Source organism: Trichechus manatus, unplaced genomic scaffold (genome assembly GCF_000243295.1).
Source record: "Trichechus manatus latirostris isolate Lorelei unplaced genomic scaffold, TriManLat1.0 scaffold00030, whole genome shotgun sequence".
NCBI classification, from domain to species: domain Eukaryota; kingdom Metazoa; phylum Chordata; class Mammalia; order Sirenia; family Trichechidae; genus Trichechus; species Trichechus manatus.
Window position 1 is genome coordinate 20286426 of NW_004443966.1, and position 22595 is coordinate 20309020.

Below are 22595 nucleotides of genomic sequence, written 5' to 3' on the forward strand. Positions count from 1 at the left end.
CTGGTGCTGGGAGGATGGCCGCTCAGCGAGGTGAGTTGTGTGCCGGCGAGGCGTGGGGGTGGGTCGTGGGCTGTGGACTCTTCCCGGCCTAATCTGCCAGGTCGAGCCCAGTCCGTGGGGCTCTGCTGAAAGATAAATAGGTGCCAGGCAGGGGTGGGAGCACTCGCGACGGGGATGGAGCAGTTAGTACAGCCTCGAGGGGAGGGGGCTCCGCTCTCTCCCGCCTGCGCGTGGGTCACTTCGAGACGGGGTGCCATGGGATGGGTACTTCACATTTTCTCCCCGTCACCTCACGGCAGCTGCCTGCCTCAAGTCAGCAGAAGATTCTTACTGCCCGTTTTACAGACGGGAATCTCGTGGCCTGCAGAGAAGGCCTTAACTTACCACCTTACAGGCCTGTTATTTGACTCTGTCCCCAGTCAGAGGAGCCCTGGTGGTCCAGGGGTTAAGCCCTCGGTTGCTAACCTCAAGGTCAGCGGTCAAACCCACTAGCCGCTCCGCGGGAGAAAGATGTGGCAGTCTGCTTCTGTAAAGATTTACAGCCTTGGAAACCCTATGGGGGCAGTTCTACTCTGTCGTGCAGAGTTGCTATGAGTCCGAATCAACTTAATGGCAGTGGTTTTGGTTTGGTCCCCAGTCAAAACCCTCAGCTCATCTTCAGTACACTAGGGTCAGGCCTGAGGAGTGGAGTTGAAACTGACCCTCTGTCTGTCCCCAGTGTTCCCACTTTCCTGTGTGGTGCAGCAGTATGCCTGGGGGAAGCTGGGGTCCAACAGCGAAGTGGCCCTACTCCTGGCTAGCAGTGACCCACTGGCCCAGATCTCAGAGGACAAGCCATATGCAGAGGTGAGACTTGGACTGTATTTCAGCCCACCGCACCCTCAGGAGGGACCAAAGGACCCTTCCTTTCAAAGAGCCTGAGGCAAGCCACGTGGATCTGCTGGGAGGGGCAACAAAGTGGAGGGGCCCCTCTTAGCTCTTCAAATCAGTGCAGTTTGATGGACCCAGATGGTGGCAGCAAAAGAAGAGAGATTTTGATATAGTGGGCGGGGATTCCCAGTATCCTTCTTCCCCCAAGAACTCTCAGAACTCTTAGCACTTACTGAATTTTAATTGAGCCTAGGGGCGCACTCTTTGCCAATTAAAATGTTTACTTTGACTAATTTTTGCGTTTTTATTAATCTAAAATATGTATGTCTTTTGCCCATTTAGTAGAGAAAAAGCCAAAGCATGGGAAAGAAAGCTTTAGCCTCTGCTTCTGAGACGAGAATAAACGAATGTTAACCCCTCACAGTTATGTGAGAGTCACAGCTCTTCAGTGACCTCGGCAGTGCAGGTGTCATTCTCCTCATGGGACAGAGGAGGAAACTGAGGCCCAGAGAAGGGGAATAACTAGTCCAAGGCTCTACAGCTGGTTACGGGCAGAGCCTGGACTAAAGCCTGGGTCTCCTGACTCCTGGTGTTCTGGGGTCTGCTGCCTTCTGTAAGTTGGTGATGGCATGAGCATAAAAACACCCATTCCTGGAGGCCTGTCTTAGGTCTCAGATGCCCTGGAGAGAGCATGGGGTAACTGGGATTGGGCAGGCAGCCTGGTGGTGCCAGGTTCTTTTGCCTTCCTCCCAAGTTTTCTGTCTTTCCAGCTGTGGATGGGGACCCACCCCCGGGGGGACGCCAAGATCCTTGACAACCACATCTCACAGAAGACCCTAGGCCAGTGGATTGCTGAGAACCGGGACTCCTTGGGGTCAAAGGTCAAGGACAGTTTTAATGGCCAGCTGCCCTTCCTCTTCAAAGTGCTCTCAGTTAAAACGGCCCTGTCCATTCAGGCACACCCTAACAAGGTAAAGGATTGGGACAGGGTAGAGAGGTCAGGGTAGAGAAGGGCTTATGTCAAGGCCTTCCTATGACTTTCACTCCTGCTTTTATCCCATCCATGCCAGGCTGTAGCCCAAAGCTAAATCCAGACCTGACAACTCCCAATTTAGCTCTGCAACGCTAGGTGCTAGGTGACATATGCTGGGCAGCTGGGTCTAAGTCGACAGCTGACCAGTCTGTACCTGGGGAGCTTCTCCAAGCCCATTCCTAGGTAGCTTATTCTGGGCTCTCCTCACTCAGCCCAGATATGTTCATACATACCTGCCATCTTCCCATCTGGCTCTCTGAGAGAGTCACCTACCAGGGCAGTGCACTTACCCTAGCTGTTGCCTCAGCCCTATCCCTGTGGAGCTTTCGGTACAAAAGCTGAGTTACCACCTAAGCAATTATCTGTCCAAACCCCTAATTTTTAGATGGGAAAAGACTCAGAGAGGAGAGATTTTCCCAGAGTTGCACAGCTCATGTCAGAGCTTAGCCTGGTGTCTGGGTTTCCTGATTCGCAGGTCAGGCCTCTTAAAGTCTGCCCCAGCTCTCCCTGCCCTGGAAATTTGGCTTAATCCCAAATTTCCGCATTATGCCTTGACCAAGCCTAGGCTCATTGCCAGGGCCAGGAAGCCACTGCCATCTGGTGACTGGGAAGGGTGGTGAGCAGGGGCTGGGTAGGACTCATGTCCCTGCTAGGTGATGCTGCACCCTGGTCATCCTCCTCTTCCCCTGGCCACCCCACAGGAGCTGGCAGAAAAGCTGCACCTCCAGGCCCCAGAGCACTACCCCGATGCCAACCACAAGCCAGAGATGGCCATTGCCCTCACCTCTTTCCAGGGCTTGTGTGGTTTCCGGCCAGTTGAAGAGATTGTGACCTTTCTGAACAGTAAGGTTGGGCAAAATGCTGAGGACATGCTTATTGGGTCTCATGTATGTGGCGAGTGGGAATGATAGCAGAGAACAGAGGCTGAATGTCATAGGAACTGAGCAGTGGTTCACCTCAGGGAGCAATTCTTGGAGCCAGTGGGACAGGCTCGGGTGTGGTCACCTAGGGCCAGTGGTGAGCAGTCTGTTTCTACTGCAAAGTTTCATTAGCAGTGCCTGGTTCCTTGGGCTAGGGACACGCGTGGGTTAGGATGGGGAGGCCTCCTCCAACTACCCACTTCTGCCAGTTCCATCTTGCCATTCCTGGTATGACCTTGGGCCTGGCCTTCTTACAGAGGTGCCCGAGTTCCAGTTTCTGATTGGAGATAATGCAGCGACACAGCTAAAGCAGAGCATGAGCCACAACTCCCGGGCTGTGGCCTCTGCTCTGCGGAACTGTTTCTCCCACCTGATGAAGAGCGAGAAGAAGGTGGTAGCGGAGCAGCTCAACTTGTTGGTGAAGCGGATCTCCCAGCAAGGTGGGCATGGTTGTAGGCCTGGGGAAGAGGGGTGTAAAAACCCCATCCTGGGCTCCCTGGCATAGACACTAAGCTGTGGGGACAGTGTTCTCAACCCCTTTGTCCATGTGGAACATTAAATTGGGCCCAGTGTAGATGGCCTGTTGACGACTTAGCATTTCTTTCCCAATCTTTGTGGAGCAGGGCACTAGGTTGAATGCCATCTCCTAACTGGTCATCTTCTCTAGATGGCTGGAGGCAGACTGGCCTAGAAGACTCTTAGGATGCTTCTACTCAGGGATTCTGAGATTTTCCTCAGCCCTGTGGCTATACCACATAGATAGACTTGTGTTTTGGGGCTATAAAGCACGAAGAGAACAAGGGAGATCCCTCCTCCTCCAAAGGCCTGATGCCCAGAGTTCTCCATTATTAGATCTTTCCTTGAATACCTACATGTGCCCAGCCTTGTGCTAACTAAGGAGAGTTTAACAAATGACTATGATGGGTGTGGTCATGTCACCTTTGGGTTGGGGAGTCAACACAGGCAGTAAGAAACATAAGGCAGAACTCTCAGCTTTGAGATGATGTGGCCCAGATGATGGGTCTCAGCTCCTTAGCCTGGCAGCCCCTGCCCCTTCTCCAGATGGCCCCAGAGGTCTTTTCTGATTCTGTCTCTGCATGTTTCCCCCACTACCTCTGAGTCACAAGGAACTGTTTATTTTATCCAAACTTGCCCTATATGTTTATTTTCGAGTTTTCTCTGCTTGCATGCCTCTCCCTTAGGGCTTATTGTACTCACGGCAGAACTGTTATTCCTGCCCCGAGCTCCTGTAACCCCCTGTTCATATGTCAGGTATAGCTCTTAGTACCTATGAGTCTGTGTCACCATGTGTACACTTGTTAAGCTGGGGTTTTCTCCACGCCAGTGACCTGTGTCCTCAGTCTTTATGTGTCTCCAGTGCTTAGCAGAGTGGCATTCAGTAAGTCTCTGTATAAAGACTCAGACCAACCCTCCAGCCCAGATCAGCTGGTTTCTTCAGTGCACCCCTTACATACTGCTTTTACTTACAAATACCCTCCCCGCTTCTCTGTATATTCAAGAAGACCCAGCTCACTCCTACCCCCTCCAAGAAGTCTCTCCTCTCTACTCTAGTCCAGGCAGAGCCCATCCTCCCCTGGTCAGTCTCCAGGACACATTTTGGCCCTTGGCACGTTCTGCTTCGTGCTACCGAGGGTGGTCAAACATTCCAGTTTGCTGGGACCGAGGGATTTCCTAAGACATGGGACTTTTAGTCGTAAAACCAGGGAAGTCTTGGGCTAACCGGGACAGTTCTCTCTCTAACTAGATTTTAAGTTCCTAGGGCAGTGGTTCTCAACCAGAGGGGTGAGTTTGGCCCCAGGGAACATTTAGCAATTGTCTGGAGACATTTTTGGTTGTCACAACTGCTACTGGTATTTTGTGAGTAGAGGCCAGGGATGCTGTTAAACATCCTTCAATGTCGAGGACAGCCCCCAACAATAAAGAATTATCCAGACCAAAATGTCAGTAGTGTCAAGGTTGAGAAACCCTGTCCTCAAAGAACCACACTCTGGCCCTCTTGGTGCTTAGTATAGTCTTGGCACATAAACAGTCAAGATGTGGGGGGGTGGAGAATGGCATCTCTGTGGGCTGGAATATCAAGGAAAGCTAGACCTCATAGGGCTGGGGGTGTGGCTAGGACAGGCCCACCATAGCCTCTGGATCTGTGCAGGCGGGGACTCTTCCTCAGGGCTCCCAGGCAAGGCAGGACTGTGAATACCACTGACTGTTCCTGAGTGGCCTGTGGGTGCTTTGTTGTGACCTTAGTGGCTGCTGGAAACAACATGGAGGACATCTGTGGAGAGCTCCTGATGGAGCTGCACCAGCAGTACCCAGGGGATATTGGTTGCTTTGCCATCTACTTCCTGAACCTGCTTATCCTGAAGCCAGGGGAGGCCATGTTTCTGGAGGCCAACATGCCCCATGCCTACCTGAAAGGAGGTGAGCCACATTTCAGCACTGAGCCCCACTATATCCCCTTCAGTCTTTGTCTCCCCATGTGTACAAAAGGGTGGTTGAGGAGACATTTTCTAAGGGCCTGGCCAGCTCTGACTTCCTAGGGTTCTTGGGGTCAGCAGGGAAGTGGCCAGCAGGATGCTACTGAATGCCAGCCTGGTGTTGGACACTGCTTGAATCCTCCACCAACCCGGTGAGGTCATGATAACTTTGATGTTAAGCCCTCTAATAAAGGTACATACCCATTACCATCGAGTCAATTCCAACTCATAGAGACGCTACAGGACAGAGCAGAACTGCCCCACAGGGTTTCCAAGGCTATAATCTTTACGGAAGCAGACTGCCACATCTTCCTCCTGCAGAGTAGCTGGTGGGTTTGAACCACTGACCTTTCGGTTAGCAGCAGAGTGCTTTAACCGCTGCGCCACCAAGGCTCCTAATAAGTGTAGGAACCACAATTTGAATCCAGGCTGTACTGGATTGAAGGCTGGTGATCTTTCCTGGCATCACATTGCCTTTGCATGTCTCTCATCTACCCAGAGATTTTTGTATTACAATATGCATGTTGCCATAGAAGAGTGTCACATTTTGACACTTGGCTACTTATGTACTCATGCACAGGATTCTGTGGTAGAAGTGGGAGAATGAAAGAGTCAGGAAGGTTGAGGCTGCTCCAACGGCTAACATGACCCCCCTGACTAGTGGGTAACCTGTTACCTATTTTTGGTATCTGATATCTTTCTTGGCCTCTTTTCCCAGAAAGGATGCAAATTCACATAGCATTTTTACCTAACTCTTTGGGGCTTCATGGAGTCCAGGTTAAAAGTCCCAGCCCCTGAGAGCCAAGCTCTAAGGCATACTTCATCAGCTTAGCCCATGCCAACTGTTTGTCCCCAGACTGTGTGGAGTGCATGGCATGCTCAGACAACACGGTGCGTGCTGGCCTGACACCCAAGTTCATCGACGTGCCAACTCTGTGTGATATGCTCAACTACACCCCCAGTCCCAGCAAGGACCGGCTCTTTCCCCCAAAACAGAGTCAGGAAGACCCTTACCTCTCCATCTATGATCCCCCTGTGCCGGACTTCACTGTTATGAAGATTGAGGTGAGTGGGTAGCACGGTACGTGGCCTTTGTGTGAACCAAAGAACCCTGCAGAGGGTCACAATGTGGAGTGTATCTGGGCTGGCAGCAGCCTGGGGCTAGGTTTCCTTTTTGTCAAGTTCTAGTTCTAGGAGGTGGCCCCAGGGCCTGCCCACTCTTCTGTATCAGAGAACAGGCACAGGCCTCCATGCTGACAAGAGCCTGAGCAGTGGGGAGAAGGTGGCAGAGCTCTCCTGCTCAGTGTCCTTGGGTTGACCTGGGCCCCTGTGAGCTCATGGGAGCAGTCTGTGCTGCACCATCCTGTTGTTTCTTCCTGCCCAGGTCCCTGGCTCTGTCACTGAATACAAGGTCTTGTCATTGGACTCTGCCAGCATCCTCCTGATGGTGCAGGGGACAGTCACAGCCAGCACGACCACAGCCCAGGCACCCATCCCCCTGCAGCGTGGTGGGGTGCTCTTCATTGGGGCCAACGAGAGTGTCTCGCTGAAGCTCACTGTGCCTAATGACCTGCTGCTATTCCGAGCCTGCTGTCTGCTGTAGAGGCCATAGCCTCTGCAGTTGCCCTAAATGCAGGCCAGCCTCACCTCCTCAGGCCCAGCCTAAACCCCCTTCCCTGCTGTGGACTCTTCAGGTATACCCTGGAAGGTCTGGGGAAGAGAACAGTCACACAGAGGAATAAGCTAGAAGGTAGTGACTCTGAGCACCCCCAGGCGAGACCATCCTTTGGGAGGAAGACTAAGGACCAGCACTCCCCCTTGTATTCTCACCACTCCTCACACCAGAGCCAGGCTTGCCTCAGCTCAGGAGGCAGCAGCTCTGCTCCAGCCTACAGCATTAGGCTACTTCGTGAAATCTATGACCAATGTTAGCATCACCCGGAGCAAGAGGCTAGCTCATTACTATTTGCAAGCAGGGTTCTGGCTGTGGCACTGCCACTTCCTCAGCTGCAGAGAAGGCAGGCAGGCCTGTGTACTAATGTTGCTCATCCTCACCCTCTTACAGTGTCAAAGCAATTAAAGATCTCTTGTGTTGAGGCTGTGGGGTGAAGAGTACTTGGCCTCGGATGTTCCTGTCCCTGAAGTGAGCTGAAAGCCCTCCCTGCATGTTTCATTTTTGCTTTCTTCCTGTTTCAGAAAGTTCCCAGAGGGTGGACAAGTTAGACTCTGGAGTCCTTTTATTAGGAAGGAGTGGGAGGGGAGGAGGCCAGCTTCAGTCTCAGATGGAGAGCTTGCAGGCAGGCCTTGGGCCTTCCAGGTCTGCAAACAAGACAGTAGCCATCAGTGGATGATTCTCCTGTGTTTCAGTTGGTCCTAGAGCAGGGTCTGCATACTGAGGCCAGCTGACCAAACTTGGCCTCACCCACTGATTTACATACTGCCTGGCTCCTTTCCAGCAACAAAGGCAAAGTTGAATAGTTGTGCCAGAGACGGAATGGCTTGTAAAGCTGAAACTTGACTATCTGGCCCTTTACTAAAAAAAAGTTTGTCAACTCTTTCTCTAGAACACATTCGATCATTGTAGATTACAGGGATTTGGGGACAGGATGATCAGTTTGCATCATGAGGGCAACCCAATCTTTTCTGAGCTGGCAAGAGGTGCCTAGAAGGGGTCTAATCTCTGTACCCACTTTTTAGGAATTGGACGCACCTCTGCCAAGAGGCTGCACAGCTGTGTTGCTGAGGTTTCTGACCTGTAATCTTGTCTTTCCAGACTAGAAAGAGACAAGGCCATTGGCTCCTTCCTGTGGAGTGAGGGGTTTGACTTGAACAAAAGAATCTTTCTGGGCCCTCCTTCAGTGAAGTACCAGGAAACCACCTTCAAAAAGTTCTGGCCAATCTGTTCTTGTTTGTTTGGCCTCCAAACTTTCTTCAGCTAAAAAAAAAAGGTGGAGATCTGGAAAGAAAGGGTCTGCTAGAAGGAGCACATGCTAAGGAGAAACGCGATCTGCAAGGGCCTATTCTGCCCACGGTCTCCCGTGAAGCAGGCCTAAACAGATGTCCGTGGAGAACGGCAGCAGAAAGCGTGGGTGTGGTGGTCTCCAGGAGGAATGATCACAGCGGGGGCTGTATTCACCTCAGGATTCAGAAACAATGACTAGGGTGCAGGCCTTTCTTAAAAATTATATTGCAGCACAGATACACACAGCTTATCCAGCATGGTGGCATTTATTCTTATAAACTTACAGAGCTGTAGAAGGGTAAGCCATAGAGTTCTGTAGAGTACTGTGTAAAGGCTTTAACAGTGCCACTCCCATCTGTGAAGCCCAGATACACCCCTCTCCCCCCAGGGGACTGTCATCTCCAGAATACCCAGGACCCTGAATTAAGGCAGTTTGGCTCTGGGCACCTTAGTGCCTTTGTTGGTACTCTGACCTGTGGCAATAGGGCCCCAAAGAGCTAACCATTTCACCTTGCCTTACTGTACACTGTCTTCTGCTTCAGGCCCCTGCAGCTTTTTCCACACAGGAAATGCCTCCCACATAGGGTCAACCAGCTCTGGGACATCATCACCAGGGACAGCTGCAGCCAAACATCAGTGTTGATTACAACAGTGCCCAGAGGGCCTTGGTCTTTGGGTCCTGCTGTCACCCTTACCCCCAGCAGCTGCCAAATGCCCAGGCTACTGAGTCCTAGCCAGCTCCCCCACAGAAACGTGGCTCCCACCTGGCTTGCACAATCACCTTCTGGCCCCCACTGGGTTCCCCTTCCCCCCAGCACACTGTCCTGTACCTGAGCCCTATCCTCATGTGCACTTCTCCACCTCTGCAGAAGCCAGAACGGCCTGGACACAGTCTCTGTGGATGGGCAAAGGGGTCAGAATGGAATGTTCTCCCTCCCTGCAGGCATTTGCACAAAGTGCTTAGAAGGTTGGGTACCTAGGCAGAGTCCCATTTCAGAACAGAATAACCATCTAGCTGCCTTCCCTGTTCCCAGACCTCAACCTGACCTGTCTCTGTTCTCTCTCTCTACTGCTGTGGAGCTGCTAGCTGGTAGCATAAAGGTCAGCTGTAGCCCCTTGGATACCATGTATCCCCTTCCACCTTTCACAATATGAGAAAAGTACAGAGATAGATGCCAGTCAAGCACTGATGGGATTAGTCTCATGGGGATAGTGGTCCAGCAATGACAAGGCCTCATCTTTTTATTTGACTTTCTCAGTCTTCCACTCACCTCCTGATGGAGTAAGGAAAGTCAGTGCCATCCCTCTTGCCTCTAAGGAGTCACAGAACATGAATGAAGCCACACATTCCCAGGTGGGGCCCAATCCTGATTGTCATACCTCTTGGTGTGGGGACCCTGTCCTTCCCGTTCAAACCACAGTCCTGGGTGAGGCAAAAAAGGAACCACTGAAAAATTCTAGAGGCCCAGTACAGCAAGGGATGCTGTCTAGTGGGGACCAGGGGCCAACTATGCTTGTCTCTGCTGTGTGCAGGCTGGGGGCTGAAAGGTTCTGCTGCACCTGGAGGTTTGTTGTGAACCCAGTCCTGAGCTAGACCCATGCTGTGGTCTGAGGAATCTGCACAGCTGACGACAATAGGGGTGGGCCATGCTGGGGTGAGGGGAGGCGCTCTGCACTGGCCTTGTGAGCTGGCTTAGTTCCCTCCTCATCCCATCTGTGAGCCTCAGTCTAGGCGAAAGCCCACACAGCTGTACCAGTGTACCTCTTATACCCATTGCTATTTCTCAGTTTAAAAAGCTATATAAACAAGGCACCAGAACTGCTCCGTCTGCTGGTAACCACAAAAATTTCAAGCTTCTGGGGCCAGCCCTAGTTTCCTCACCCAACCCTTAGTTCAAAGATGGTGGAGAAACTAGCCAAGACCAAGGTGAAGAATGGCAACCAAGGAGTACAGTTAAATATGTATGTGGTAGAGCCGTTTTTAAGGAAGGGCTGACCACTAACTAAACCTACCCAGACAGACCACTTAGGGGAGGCACCAGGTCCAGGCATTCTGGAAGCCATGATCCTGCTATACTCCCTGCAGGAGCTCTGGTGGCGCGGTGGTTAAAATGCTCGGCTGTGAACTGGAAGGTCAGCAGTTCGAACCCACCAGCTGCTCCTTGGAAACCCTATGGGGCAGCTCTACTCCGCCCTGTCGGTTGCTATGAGTCAGAATTGACTCGATGGCAACAGGTTTGGTGTTTTTGGTTTAGAGTACGGTGACAAATGCCAGTCAAGATGTCTGCAAGTGTTTTTCTTAGACACTTTGTCACCCACCGTAAGAACCAAAATTCCTCTATTTTTTGCTCTTATTAAAGTGGTTTCTCCAAACTGCTCCAACAGCAGAGTGAAAACTACAGAATTCCACCTATGACTGCATGGCCCAGATAGGGGCTTCTGGCCCAAGAAGCACCGAGTAAGGCCCACCTGCCGGTCACTGACCTTCCCAGGGGTCTCAGTGCCCCCAGTGAGTGTGGGGCTGACAGCAGTTCCCACTGTAGTCTGAGTTATGAAGGGTCACCAGGGGTCTGCAGGCCTTACAGCCCATCTTTGGCATCTGCCTGAGGTTGTCTACTGGAGGGTGCAGGAGAAAGAGCCCCCAAGACAGGACCAGCAGCAGGAGCAAGCTGAGGAGGCCATAGGCTTGGGGGGAATAAGGTCCAAGTCCTCATCATCTGGAATCTCATCCAGGTGATACCCGTCCTGGAGCAGCTGCCGGCTCACCTCCTGGTTCACCTGCTAAAGGCAGAAGGAGGGGAGGGAACTGTAAGGCTGCAAAGCAGAAATAACTGCTGCCCAAAAGGCAGGCCTATATTCCCATACCAGGGCTTCCTGTCTATGCTCCCACCCCGCCCCAGGCCAACCCCAGACATCCCTGGACTACAGGAGGAAGTGCCACTTCCCTAGCTGTGCCTCACCCAGCAGTAAGGGGCACCCAGGAGCCTCAGCCAGTACTGTCCGGCCTGCATTATTACTGACCCCAAGGGGAGCTGCTCTCACTAAAGAACCCTGAGACATCTGACGTAAAGATCAGATTCCAGATTATGTTTGAAACTCAATGCCCACTGGTAACCCAGACTGATCCTGATAAAGGCTGTAGACTATGGGGACAATGGCACCAGAACAATAGGCTAGAGTAGTAGAGGAATATGGGTTACAGTGGAGCACTGCGGGGAGGAGCTTTGCACTGCCGGTTAGACATATTATCCTTTGATGTCAGCAGGGCTGGGTCCCTGCAAAGTGGAACCTGTCGGCCTGGCTTCACCAGTTCCACTGAGTAGATCGAAAATAAGGCTGGAAACAGTGTAGGACTTCCTCTGCTTCTCAGCTAATTTTCTTTCTTTAGTTTTAACAATCTTAGACACTTCGACATTCAAGGAGGACACAATTTACAAACTGCCCCTATTCTCTTTGGCAGAAGCTTAGAAGGTAGCCAAGGGTTTTCAGGAGAGTAAAGAAGAAATACCAGTAGTGTACAGTCACGTCCTCAGCACTTCACCTCTGTCAGAGGCAGTAAGCTGCACATGCCAGAACTTTATATCCCTGTGTTCCTGTCTAGGACAATCAGAATAGTCACTCTGGACACATGTCCACAAGGCCAGCCCAGAAGTATTTCAGTCTGAGTCCCATAGATGGAACAACTGAAGAACAAGTTGTTTGGCCTGTAAGAATGTAAGCTTGGTGGAAGGTAGGTGGGGAAGGGACAGGAATACTGATCTTAGAAAAAAGACAGTCAAAAGAAGGGAGACTAGAATTACTGTGTTACACTGGAGAACAGGCCTAGGACCAATGGGACCAGGCCAAAGAGATATTTCAAATCAGTAAGAGAGACTTTTCTAAGAGGTATCCAAAGGAACTATGTGTGTATGTTGAGGGGTGGGCAGGAGGCTGCCTGGAAGTAGTGAGTACCCAATTATAAGCAGCATCCAAGCAAGCAGAGACTAGTAAACACTTAGCTGGGATTTATCAAGAGGATTCCTTTTCTAAGTGGTGGCCTGGACTAGAAAACTTTTGAGGTCATTTCCAGCTCTGGGGTCTATGGTCTCCTGGACTTTGAACAGCCCTTCTCAGACACAACACTTCTGCTGGGGGAAGAGGGCAGAATGGAAGATCAGAGAACAAACTGGAAGTCTAGTACACTGCTGTGCATATGGCAGGCACCAGACAAGCATTTGGCAGTAGCGGTGACGCTGTCTGCAGCCTGGCCCCACACAGAAAGGTGCTTTGGACTTGCCTCTGCAGAGGAATACCCGGAGGAGTATCTGGATTCCAGCTCCCCATCACTAGGAGAAGAGGAAGACAGTCAGTTCAGGGGGGTGATGGTGGAGAACAGCTACAAAAGGCAAGGTGGAGAGCATGCAAGGGGGTCTGGAAGATTTGTGGAGCAAAGACCACACACCACAGAACTCAAGCCCAGATCTGAATGAGTACTAAGAGCTCCCTCATTTGGCTCTGGCAGGGGCAGGGTCACTCTCACTGACATTGCACACATAACAGGGCAGGATGACTTCCCCAGGCAATGCTGGCACTCCAAATCCAAGAGCAGCAGCATCACCCACGAGTTCTCTAACCAAGCCACCCTAGGAAGGGCAAGTGGTCAGAAGACGACAGGCCTGGGACATGCATGAAGGGCCATCGAGGAGACAGTGAACAAGAGAAGGCACCAAGCGATCTGCAGTTCCATCCAAGTCACTCCTCAAGGGGCATTTCCAAGGAAGCACTCACCTTTCAGAGTCGAGGGACACCAGGTTTTCATCTGGACTCTGGCTAAGAGCGGTATAGCCCTTGTTAAACTTCACTGACCTGAGGGGAGGTACAAAAGGAGGGACCAAGCATAGAACAGGAATCACTAGCATTTCACAGGGACAGCCTTAAACAGACTTCCTTATGGAAAGAACTGACCGCACTACTCCTGACTTGCCTTCTACCCATCACACAGCCCCCACTGCCTGCAGCTCCCTGTATCTGGCTACTGCTTCTCTGAATATGCACTCACGCCACTCCCCCCACCTCCTGGGGAAAAGCACACCTCCCTTTGCGGGAGTCAGGGAGGAGTCCCCCACAGGAACCCTAAGCCCTCTGTTTAACTAGAAGACAGAAAAACAGCACGTCCTTGGGCAAATCCCTTCACCTCTCTGAGTTTCAGCTCTTACCTGTTACAGGAGGCACTGGATAGGGTCCTGTCCAGCTCTCAGGGTTTTAAGAGTTAAAAAAACAGCACTGGCTCTTCCCACCCGGCTCTCCATCCTCACTCTCGGGGACCTCGGCCGCATTGCTCCTCCCTAACTCAGACACATGAACGATTCTATATGCACTGACAGAACCCCCTTATTCCAAAGCCCTTTCCTAATACCACATCCTTAAAAAAAAAAAAAAAGATGCTTGTTCCTCTCCCCGTTTTAAAGGCAGTGAATCTGACAGGCCGCCGTCAGGGGAACACTAGCTCAGCCTTAAACGTAAACACTTTGTCTCCCACTCTTAGTCAAGGCCTTCTGTAAAAGCTGCCAGGCATAAAGGAGGTGACGCCTGTTGAGACCTTTTCCCTGAAGAGGCGGGGCGGCTCGGCGAGGCCCCCAGCATGCCTTTTCTCCGCAGAACGGCCTTGGCCAGGTCCCGGTGCTTCTCTGGAAGTCAAAGGGCCCCGGTCAGAGGGGTTTTCCCACTCCGCTGTGTCTCCCGAGCGCCGGGAAGCTGCCCTCTCCAAACAGGATTTCGGCGGCGGCAGTGGGCTGCACCTAACCCCTTCCCTCCGGCGCCGAGAGCCAGCAGGGCTCCTAGAGCCCGCCCCTGGGACGCAGCAGCCCGCCCAGGCTCCCCATCTAGCCGCACTCACGCAGCTTGGCCTGAATGGAGGGCGCACGCGTCACCACGTACGGCCCCCGTTTCTCTACAGCCGCTGAGGTCCGCTCCCCCTGCCGCGGTACTTCGCCACCGCTTCTCCCGAAAGGCGGCCCTGCATCCCCGGCTGTGCGGTCCGGGGCCCCACCGGGCTGGGATGTCTGGGTAGAAGCCCGCACCGCGCGCGCTGTTGGCTCCACAGTCGCCATGGCCCGGCCCCGCCCCGCCCCGCCCCGCCCCGCCGGATAGCGCAGCCCCGCCGGATAGCGCAGCCCCGCCACGGAGCTAACGAGCCGTTGCCCGGGCGAGAAGCGGACTCTCCTTTAGCAAGATGGCGGCGCGCAGGCGCGGGCCGTCTACGCCTAGTCCTTCTCGGCCCTCCGTGCCGTGGGGTTGTCCCAATTGTTCTGCGGAGCTGCGTAGTTTCGGTCCTCCTTTTGGGAACAGTACGGTCTGAGTCTGAGTTGGTCTAAGCTTGGGGATGTCGAAGTCTAGTTCTGTCTACAGTCGAAATTAAATATTGATATTTATGCAGGGCCAGGGGTGTGAGCTGTCTGGTCGCGAACTCAATGCCTTGGTGCGCGTTCACCCCCCGCGCACCTCGCAGTGTCCCGCCGGGGTCCACTCGCCACAGCTGGAGCTCTCCTAGGCCAGACCCGGGAGAACCTGGGTTGAACTGAAAACAGCCGTACAAAGAGGGGAGATGTTAGCGCCCTTCGCAAAAGGAAAGAGGCCTTAGAGGTTCAAAGACCTACAAGCAGTGCCTGCGTCGACCAATCTAACGCCAAAGCCCGCGTTCTTTCCAACAGTACACGGTGCTTGAGACCTTGTGTGAGGCCTGACCTTCCCTAAGCGTAGTTTTCACATTTTAAAATGGAATTAATGCCACTACCCTACAGTGACAAACAAGGACAAAATAGGCCGTGGGTGAAATGACGCTGAGTCTGTGTACGGCAGGCCACGGAGCCGGTGTCAAGACACTTGACTTCTTTGGCCCCCAAGGGATGTGCTAGTGGCTAGCTGGAAATCCCTGGATTCTTGTAGGAACTGCCAAATCTCATGGCCCATTTACTGGCCTCCACAGGGTAGGTCAACAGCGTGCAACCTCAGAGCCCTCAGGGCCACACAAAGTGTTGGGAGGAAATATGCCTTTGGCAGGAGAATTTAGGGCTTGAGTTTTTGGACTTCCGGGCTCCCAGAGCCACCTAAACCCTTGGATGGAACTATGTCTTAGGCAAGATAAAGAATTTATGGTTGGAATTTTGGAAAAATCAGGAGCACAAAGAAAGGAATCATTACTATTTTGGTAGATTCCGCCAGTGCATAATATTAGACCGTTTTTGACCTACAGAAACAAGCCGTTTCAAGTAGCTCAACTTAATATTTAATCCTCATAACCTCCCAATAAAGAAGATGGTTGTTCCTGTTAACACAAATGAGGTTCAGGCTTGGTTATGTTCACCAGTCAAATGGTAAATCTAGAATTTGAACCTAGGTCCCAGTGGACTCTAAAAGAGCCCCACCTGCCCATGCTACCTGTTAAACTGATGGAGACCTCACCAAAGACCAAAGAAAATGTGATCAAAACCCACTTGATGTCACAAAATCGCCAGGAACTTGTAGCAATAGAGTCTGAGCACTTTCATACATGTCCCTCCCAGGTGTCTCATCAATAATACTTTGTCAATTCTGTGACAGAACATGGACATTAAAGCCAGATTGTCTAGGTTTAAATCTTTGCTCTGCTACTTACTGGCAAGTTTGTTAACCTCTCTCTGTCTCAGTTTCCTTAGCTAAGAAATGGGGAGTCCCTGGGTGGTGCGACCAGTTAATGTGCTCCACTGCTAACTCAAAGTTTGGAGGTTTGAGTCCACCCAGGGGTACCTCAGAAGAAAGTCCTGGTGATCTACTTCTGAATACTCTAATGGCTGATAATCAGCACAGCTCTACTCTGACACACATGCGGTCACCATGAGTTGGAGTCTACTCGATAGCATCTGGTTTTTAATGGAATTATTGTGAGGTTAAATTGTAAAGTGCTTAGAATGGTGCCTGGCATACAGTATGTGCTGAAGAAATGTACCCTATTATTACAAACCTTACGCAGCATTCTAAGAATTTAATGTCACTAAATTCTCTTCACTTGACTTGCACTACCCAAGGGCAGCCTAACCTATTCATTTTGTATCCCTTCTTTCTAGCACAAGGTCACAGTAATATTTATTGAATGAATGCCCTATCCCCCTTTAACTTTTAAACTAAAATCACAAAGCTTTGGGGCTGGAAGTGATCTCAAATTACCTATATAGTCCAAACTTTATATTAATGAGGAAATTGTGATCACTCAACTATCCTGTAGGATAGTTCCCTTTTCCACTTATTATGTTCACTAGGAACCTATGAAAAATAAATTACACCCATGGCCCCAAACAACAAGACATAGGTTGTAAGGGGATGAAGCCCTAGGGCAAGAACTGCCACAGCACACAGGGCACAAACCCCCTCTTCCTCACTCCTGCTACTCAGACCTTAACCCAGGGTGACTGTGCTGGTTCCCTTGCTGGGTCTGGGGATCCTCAGCTCCTCCATTTTAAAAGCTTTATTCAACTTCAGTTGTGTGGCAGGTCCTGTACTAAGCCCTGTGGACCTAATGATGAATAGGACAATTACAGGGGCAGATCAACCAGTAAGCAAGATACACACGACTTGTGTCTATGTACTACTCTCTGACGTGGCAAAAAACAGGTGAAATTGTGCACTACAGATTGTAAGCGACACAAGTTAAGCCCATGCATACACCTTGCTTATTAGGTTATCTGTCCCTAGCAAAGTACCTCCCAGCCCGATTCCCAGTCTTGTTTCTTAAGTGGGGGTGGTACGTTCTTGGTGGTGGTGGGGACTAATGGTTGTTAGGAGCAAAGACTCCCACGCTAGCTTTTGAGCCCTCCTGTCCCATTGGGTAGTCACATCCTTTACCTTTCTTGGCTCCAGCTCTTGGGAATCCCAATTCCCTACCTGTTCTTGGTCCATCATCAGTTGAGAATTCTGGTTTTCCTGTCCACTGGAGCCAAATTCTTTCATCAGGAAGTATCTGGGGTTAGACATGGAAAGGGATGGGGAGGGGCAATAATGACTTTGGTCTCCTGCCACTTCCCTCAGAGGCTTTCTTCCTACCTCACAAGTCCTTGTCTCACCAGGTTTCAGATTCCTGCACAAGCAACCTTCAATTTCTTCCATTATTAGTAGAGCACAGATAATTGACAGATGGAGCCCATGAATCAGCAGGTCCTCCTAGTCTCCCAGGTCACCAGCCGCACTTTTGTCCCCATATTAATTCATGTCACCTCCCTCTAGGGAAGAGACTATTTCCCAGTCGTCACACATGAGGAAACTGAGGCTCACAGGGATTAACTGACTTGCCGAAGGCCACAAAGTTATACCACTGAGTCCATGTCTGCCTTAAAAGCCTGTCCTCGTTTATACCAGTCAAGTGTGTATCTTAAATGACATTCTCCATGTTTTCAGAGAAATGTGCAGAATCTAATTTTAGAGCATAGTACTTGCTCTAACAGGTAATTCTAGAATCAAAATGCTGGGGAGTAAGCCAGTCAAAGGAAAAGGCATGGACACACCTGTGGAGAGCCAGGCCCTGCACAGAAGCATCTCACTTGTCTTTGTGTTCAACTGAACTTCCCCAATGTTGGTAAATGAAACAAAACTGGGCAACTTGTGAAGATGGACTCCTTGTGCTGTTAAGGACAAGCTTCCCTGTTAAACAGTGAAGAAAAACTGCAGTGGCAGCTAGCGAGGCTCAGGAGAGAATGGCCAGGCCCAAACCATTTTCCTAAGCACAACCATAAATATAAATGTAAGACACAATCTTACCAATCTTTCATTCCCATTATAACCCTGCAAGGTAGCTTCCATTTTCAGATAAGAAAACTGCAGCACAGAAAGGATAGATAACTTATCCACGATCACAGCTGCAACTATTAGGTGGGATTTGAACAAAGGTCTGAATCCAAACCCTATTTTTCCACCTTTTTCCTACATTACACTGCCTTTCATCAGCTGGTGGTAGATGTAATAAAAAAAAAGCTAGTACTGACATTTATATGCCTCTTGAGGGGATATAAGTGGAAGCTCACATCATCTATGTAGTATTCTTGCCAAAGCGTTTAACCAGATTCTAATAATGAGACGACATTGGTGGTTCATTGGCAGAGCTCACCTTCCATGCGGGAGAACGGGGTTCAGTTCCCAACCAAGCACCTCATGTTCAGCCACCACCCATCTGTCAGTGGAGCTTCCAGACTAAGATGGACTAGGAAGAAAGGCCTGGTGATCTACTTCCTAAAAATCAGACAATAAAACCTCTATCGATCACGATGGTACAATCCCCAACTGATCATGGGGATGGCGCAGGACTAGGCAAAGTTTTGTTCCACTGTACATGGGGTAGACATGAGGAAGACTTGATGGCAGCTAACAACAACAGTAATGAGGAAACAATTAAGTAGATTTAGATAATAGGGCATCCAACGACACAACTGTTGTGGACTCTTGAAAAATGTCAGTATCATGAGACAAAAGATGGAAGCAGGACTGTTATAGATTAAAGGACACTGATGAGATATAACAACCAAATGCAGAATTTAATCCCAGGTTACATTCTGGATAAAAAATATAAAGGCCATCACTATTTAATTGAGGAAATATGAATACATACTATATATTTTATGCCAAACTTCTTGTGGTTATATAAGGAGAAAGTCCTAATTCTCAGGAGATGTCTGCTGAATTATTTAAGGGTGAAGTATCATGTCTGTAACTTATTTTCAAAGGGTTGAGCCAAAAAAAATATACATATACTATTTATAAAACAAAAGTGGCAAACCACTAATTGGTTTGAAATTTTGCAAAATAGAGTAGGGAAAGAAAAAGCTAGAGACCCTATTCTGTTAGAGTAGAAGTCTCACCTACCCAAGTTCAGCTGTATAAAGATTCTCTTGTTTAAACTATGAACAATATTTGCCATCTACTTCCTTTAGGATACTTTGGATATTAAGATCCATCAAGCTAAAGATGTACCTACTTTAGCACAAGAAAGGAGTCTATCCGATTCGACTAGTGGATATATAGGTGGGGGACACAGACATTTGATGGAGATAAGAAATTTATCAGTAGATTTAATTTATCTAGCCATCTTTGCCTCTTGTTAACAGGCCTTAAGATTTAGAGGTCAGCTTGCTTTGAAAATGGTTTCTATTATTTTAGAGTAGGGGTTGGCAAACATTTTTTTTGTAAAGAGTATTTTTTTACTTCATGGACCATGCAGCCTTCATCTCAACTACTCAACTCTGCCAATGTAGCACAAAAGCAGCCATAAACAATTATGTAAATGAGTAAGTATGGCTGAGTTCCACTAAAACCTTATTTATGGACAATGAAATTTGAATTTCATATTTTCATGTGTTACAAGATGTTACCCTTTTATTAATTTTTTAACCAGTTAAAAACACAAAAACCATTCTTAGCTTGTGGGGTGTACAAGAAGAGGTGGTAGGCTGAATCTGGCCCACAGAGCATAGTTTGCTGACCCCTGTCTTAAGAGAAAAAGGAGATTAAAAAATGTGAGCCGTTTAAAAGGCAGTGCTTATTTTTGCAGTAGCAAAATAGTAAGGCATAGCTGTAACAACCTTTGAGGGATTTAAGTCAGCATTTACAAAAAGCTTAGTCACAATACCCATCTGTTTCTAATAGCTCAATGACTGACTCAGGCAAAAAGTAAAATTTAGAAATCTCAACAGAATTTAAGATGCCAAGGAAACAGTAACAACCATTTTCCAGATACCAGTTCTGTCCAGCTACGTACTGCATCTCTAGCGTGTCAGAAAATGCCAATGCTTTCTTCAAGCATCACCACCCTTCAAGTCATCCTCATGGGACTTCATCATTCCTCAGGACTCTTCCTCCCTCATTATCTCCACTTACTTCTTAACCCCCTGCAATTTGGCCTTGACTTTCCTCAATTCCACTGCTAACCACTTCATGTAATCTCATTTAATCCTCACAACAACGGTTTTTAAGAGTCCTCCCACCATGATTTCACATGTAAAAACTGAAGCTGTACATTTTAAGATTCGGACACTTGACTGTATGTAAGCTATGCCTTAACAACAAAATTTTAACAGCCATCACCCAAGTGGAAACACCCACACAATGGAATATTATGCCCTATTGAAAAGCAGGAGACAGGCTGTCTACAGTAATAATCTTGACCTAGCAAAGGGGAGAAAATCTAATTTGTAAAACAGCATGCCAAAGTACATACACATGTACATGTGTGTATTTATATTGTATTAATAGAGAAATGTTTGCAAGGATGGTCATCAAAATACTAGTAGTGAAATTTTCGGTGTTTTTTACATCATTGCTGGCACAGTGGTTTAGTGCTCAGCTGCTAACCGAAAGGTTGGCAGTTCAAATTCACCAGCCGCTCTGCAGATGTGGCAGTCTGCTTCTGTAAAAATTACAGCCTTGGAAACCCTATGGGGCAGTTCTACTCTGTCCTACAGGGTTGCTGAGTCGGAATCAACTCGACAGCAATGGGTTTATACTTTTCTGTACAAAGGAAGCTTTGGTGGTGGCCTTTTTTCCTTCAAATAAAAAACCTTCACTGTTTTTCCTGAAAAAAGGCCACCACCAAAGCTTCCTTTAAAAACAAAAATGTTAAACAGTCCTTATTATGATTGTGTCTAAAAATAAGTAGTGCAGTGGTTAAGGGTTTGGCTGCTAACCAAAAGGTTGGCAGTTTGAATCCACCAGCCGCTCCTTGGAAACCCTATGGGGCAGTTCTACTCTGTCCTATAGAGTCACTATGAGTGAGGAGTAACTCAACAGCAATGGGTTTGGTTTTGGGTTTTAAAAATAAAAAAGAAAGATATACTTTGAGATATACTAAAATATTTATTTACAGATGAAATGACAGGATACCTGAGATTTGATTCAAAATATTTGGGGTGGGGGTGAATGGGAATATAGATAAAAAAAAAAAAATTGGCCTTGAATCACTAAGTGTTAAAGTGGAGTGATGGTACATAGGGATTTATAAATCCTGTTGTCTCTACTTTGGTAAATGTTTGAAATTTTCTATAATAAAAAGTTAAAAAACAATAAACTGAAAGAATGAAAATGAAAGCCTCCCCTCAGTTGTCATCCACCTGACCTTCTTGAACTCTCCTCTTGCCCTCTAAATGTACCTGCTCCCAACATTTCAGCCTTCAGCCTACTTCTGCCTTCAAATGTCATTCCTTGGAAGTCTCAGCCTTTGCTGTTTCAAACCTTAAATTCTTCTCTCTAGTCTCAATCTCTTTTCAGAAATCTAGGCCTACCCTGCCCACTAATGCCTGAAATTTAACAGTGCAGAATCAAATGCAGACTTCTTCCACCCTGCCCCAAGCTCCTCTTCTTGCTTTTTGCCTATGAATGGCACCATCACTAAAATATGCAAAATGGGTCTTCCCAGAGTTTTCATTCCCACAGATCTAATTAGCTACCAAGTACAACTCAATAACGTGACTCTCAAAATTCATCTCCTCTTTTCATTTCTACTGCTACAACTTTAATTCAAAATCCTCATCGAGTCCTTGGGTGGTGCAAATGGTTAATGCGTTTGGCTCCTAAAAGAAAGGTTGGAAATTTGAGTCTACCCAGAGGCACCTCAAAAAAAAGACCTGGCGATCTACTTCTAAAAAAAACAGTCATCGAAAACCCTATGGAGCACAGTTCTACTCTGACACACACAGGATCACCGTTGAGTTGAAATCAACTTGATGGCAACTGGTTTATACTATAAAACTGCCTAACTTGCATCCTTACCTCTAGTTTCTCCTGGCTCCAACTGTATCTCCATTGTTCACTGCTTTAACTTCAGTGACCGGTACAATGCTTGGTATACAGCAGGTGTTCAATAAACGTTTGTGACACAAAGACCATCACAGCACTTATTTTGCCCTTTTAGACAACTGTGAACCTGTATACTCTCCTTACCCTTTCTATGACCTTGAGAACAGAGAACATTTTATTCATCTTGTATTCCTCCTTTATGCTAAGAGCCCATGAAACCAAGTTATAGGGTGACATCTAGGTCAACTGGCATAATAAAGTTTATTAAAAAATGTTCTGCATCCCACTTTTGTGAGTGGCGTCCCGGGTCTTAAAATTAGCAAGTGTCCATCTAAGATGCATCAATTGGTCTCACCCACCTGGAACAAAGAAGAATGAAGAACATCAAAGACACAAGAATACTAGCCCGAGACAGAAAGGGCCACATAAACCAGAGATTCCATAAGCCTGAGACCAGAAGAACTAGATGGTGCCCAGCTACCACCAATGACCGCCATGACAGGGAACACAACAGAGTCCCTGATGGA

General features: G+C 48.7%; 2 protein-coding genes across 2 annotated transcripts; one reads left to right on the forward strand and one right to left on the reverse strand.

Moving 5' to 3' along the window:
* MPI (mannose phosphate isomerase) lies at positions 1-8041 on the forward strand. Its single transcript, XM_004374754.2, has 8 exons — positions 1-30; positions 719-846; positions 1641-1841; positions 2605-2746; positions 3081-3263; positions 5089-5262; positions 6175-6383; positions 6703-8041. The coding sequence occupies exons 1-8, from the start codon at positions 15-17 to the stop codon at positions 6919-6921; spliced, it is 1272 nt and encodes a 423-aa protein (XP_004374811.1). The 5' UTR covers positions 1-14; the 3' UTR covers positions 6922-8041.
* Positions 8042-10887: 2846 nt separating this feature from the next.
* Positions 10888-14369, reverse strand: FAM219B (family with sequence similarity 219 member B). The gene is made up of 5 exons (XM_004374755.2): positions 14156-14369; positions 13859-13946; positions 13048-13125; positions 12557-12605; positions 10888-11061 (listed from the first exon to the last, which is right to left on the reverse strand). Exons 1-5 carry the CDS (start codon positions 14367-14369, stop codon positions 10894-10896), a joined length of 597 nt encoding a protein of 198 aa, XP_004374812.1. The 3' UTR covers positions 10888-10893.
* Positions 14370-22595: the final 8226 nt, after the last annotated feature.

What these genes read in the sequence shown, in the direction of transcription:
- MPI (XM_004374754.2), top strand. An exon ending in GATTGTGACCTTTCTGAACA is followed by an intron (nt 2,747 to 3,080) that starts GTAAGGTTGGGC and finishes GCCTTCTTACAG; the next exon opens with AGGTGCCCGAGTTCCAGTTT. An exon ending in CCATGCCTACCTGAAAGGAG is followed by an intron (nt 5,263 to 6,174) that starts GTGAGCCACATT and finishes GTTTGTCCCCAG; the next exon opens with ACTGTGTGGAGTGCATGGCA.
- FAM219B (XM_004374755.2), bottom strand. Translation starts at nt 14,369, where the DNA reads ATGGCGACTGTGGAGCCAACAGCGCGCGCGGTGCGGGCTTCTACCCAG. An exon ending in GTGTCCCTCGACTCTGAAAG is followed by an intron (nt 12,606 to 13,047) that starts GTGAGTGCTTCC and finishes CTCTTCTCCTAG; the next exon opens with TGATGGGGAGCTGGAATCCA. An exon ending in CCGGGTATTCCTCTGCAGAG is followed by an intron (nt 11,062 to 12,556) that starts GCAAGTCCAAAG and finishes TTCTGCCTTTAG; the next exon opens with CAGGTGAACCAGGAGGTGAG.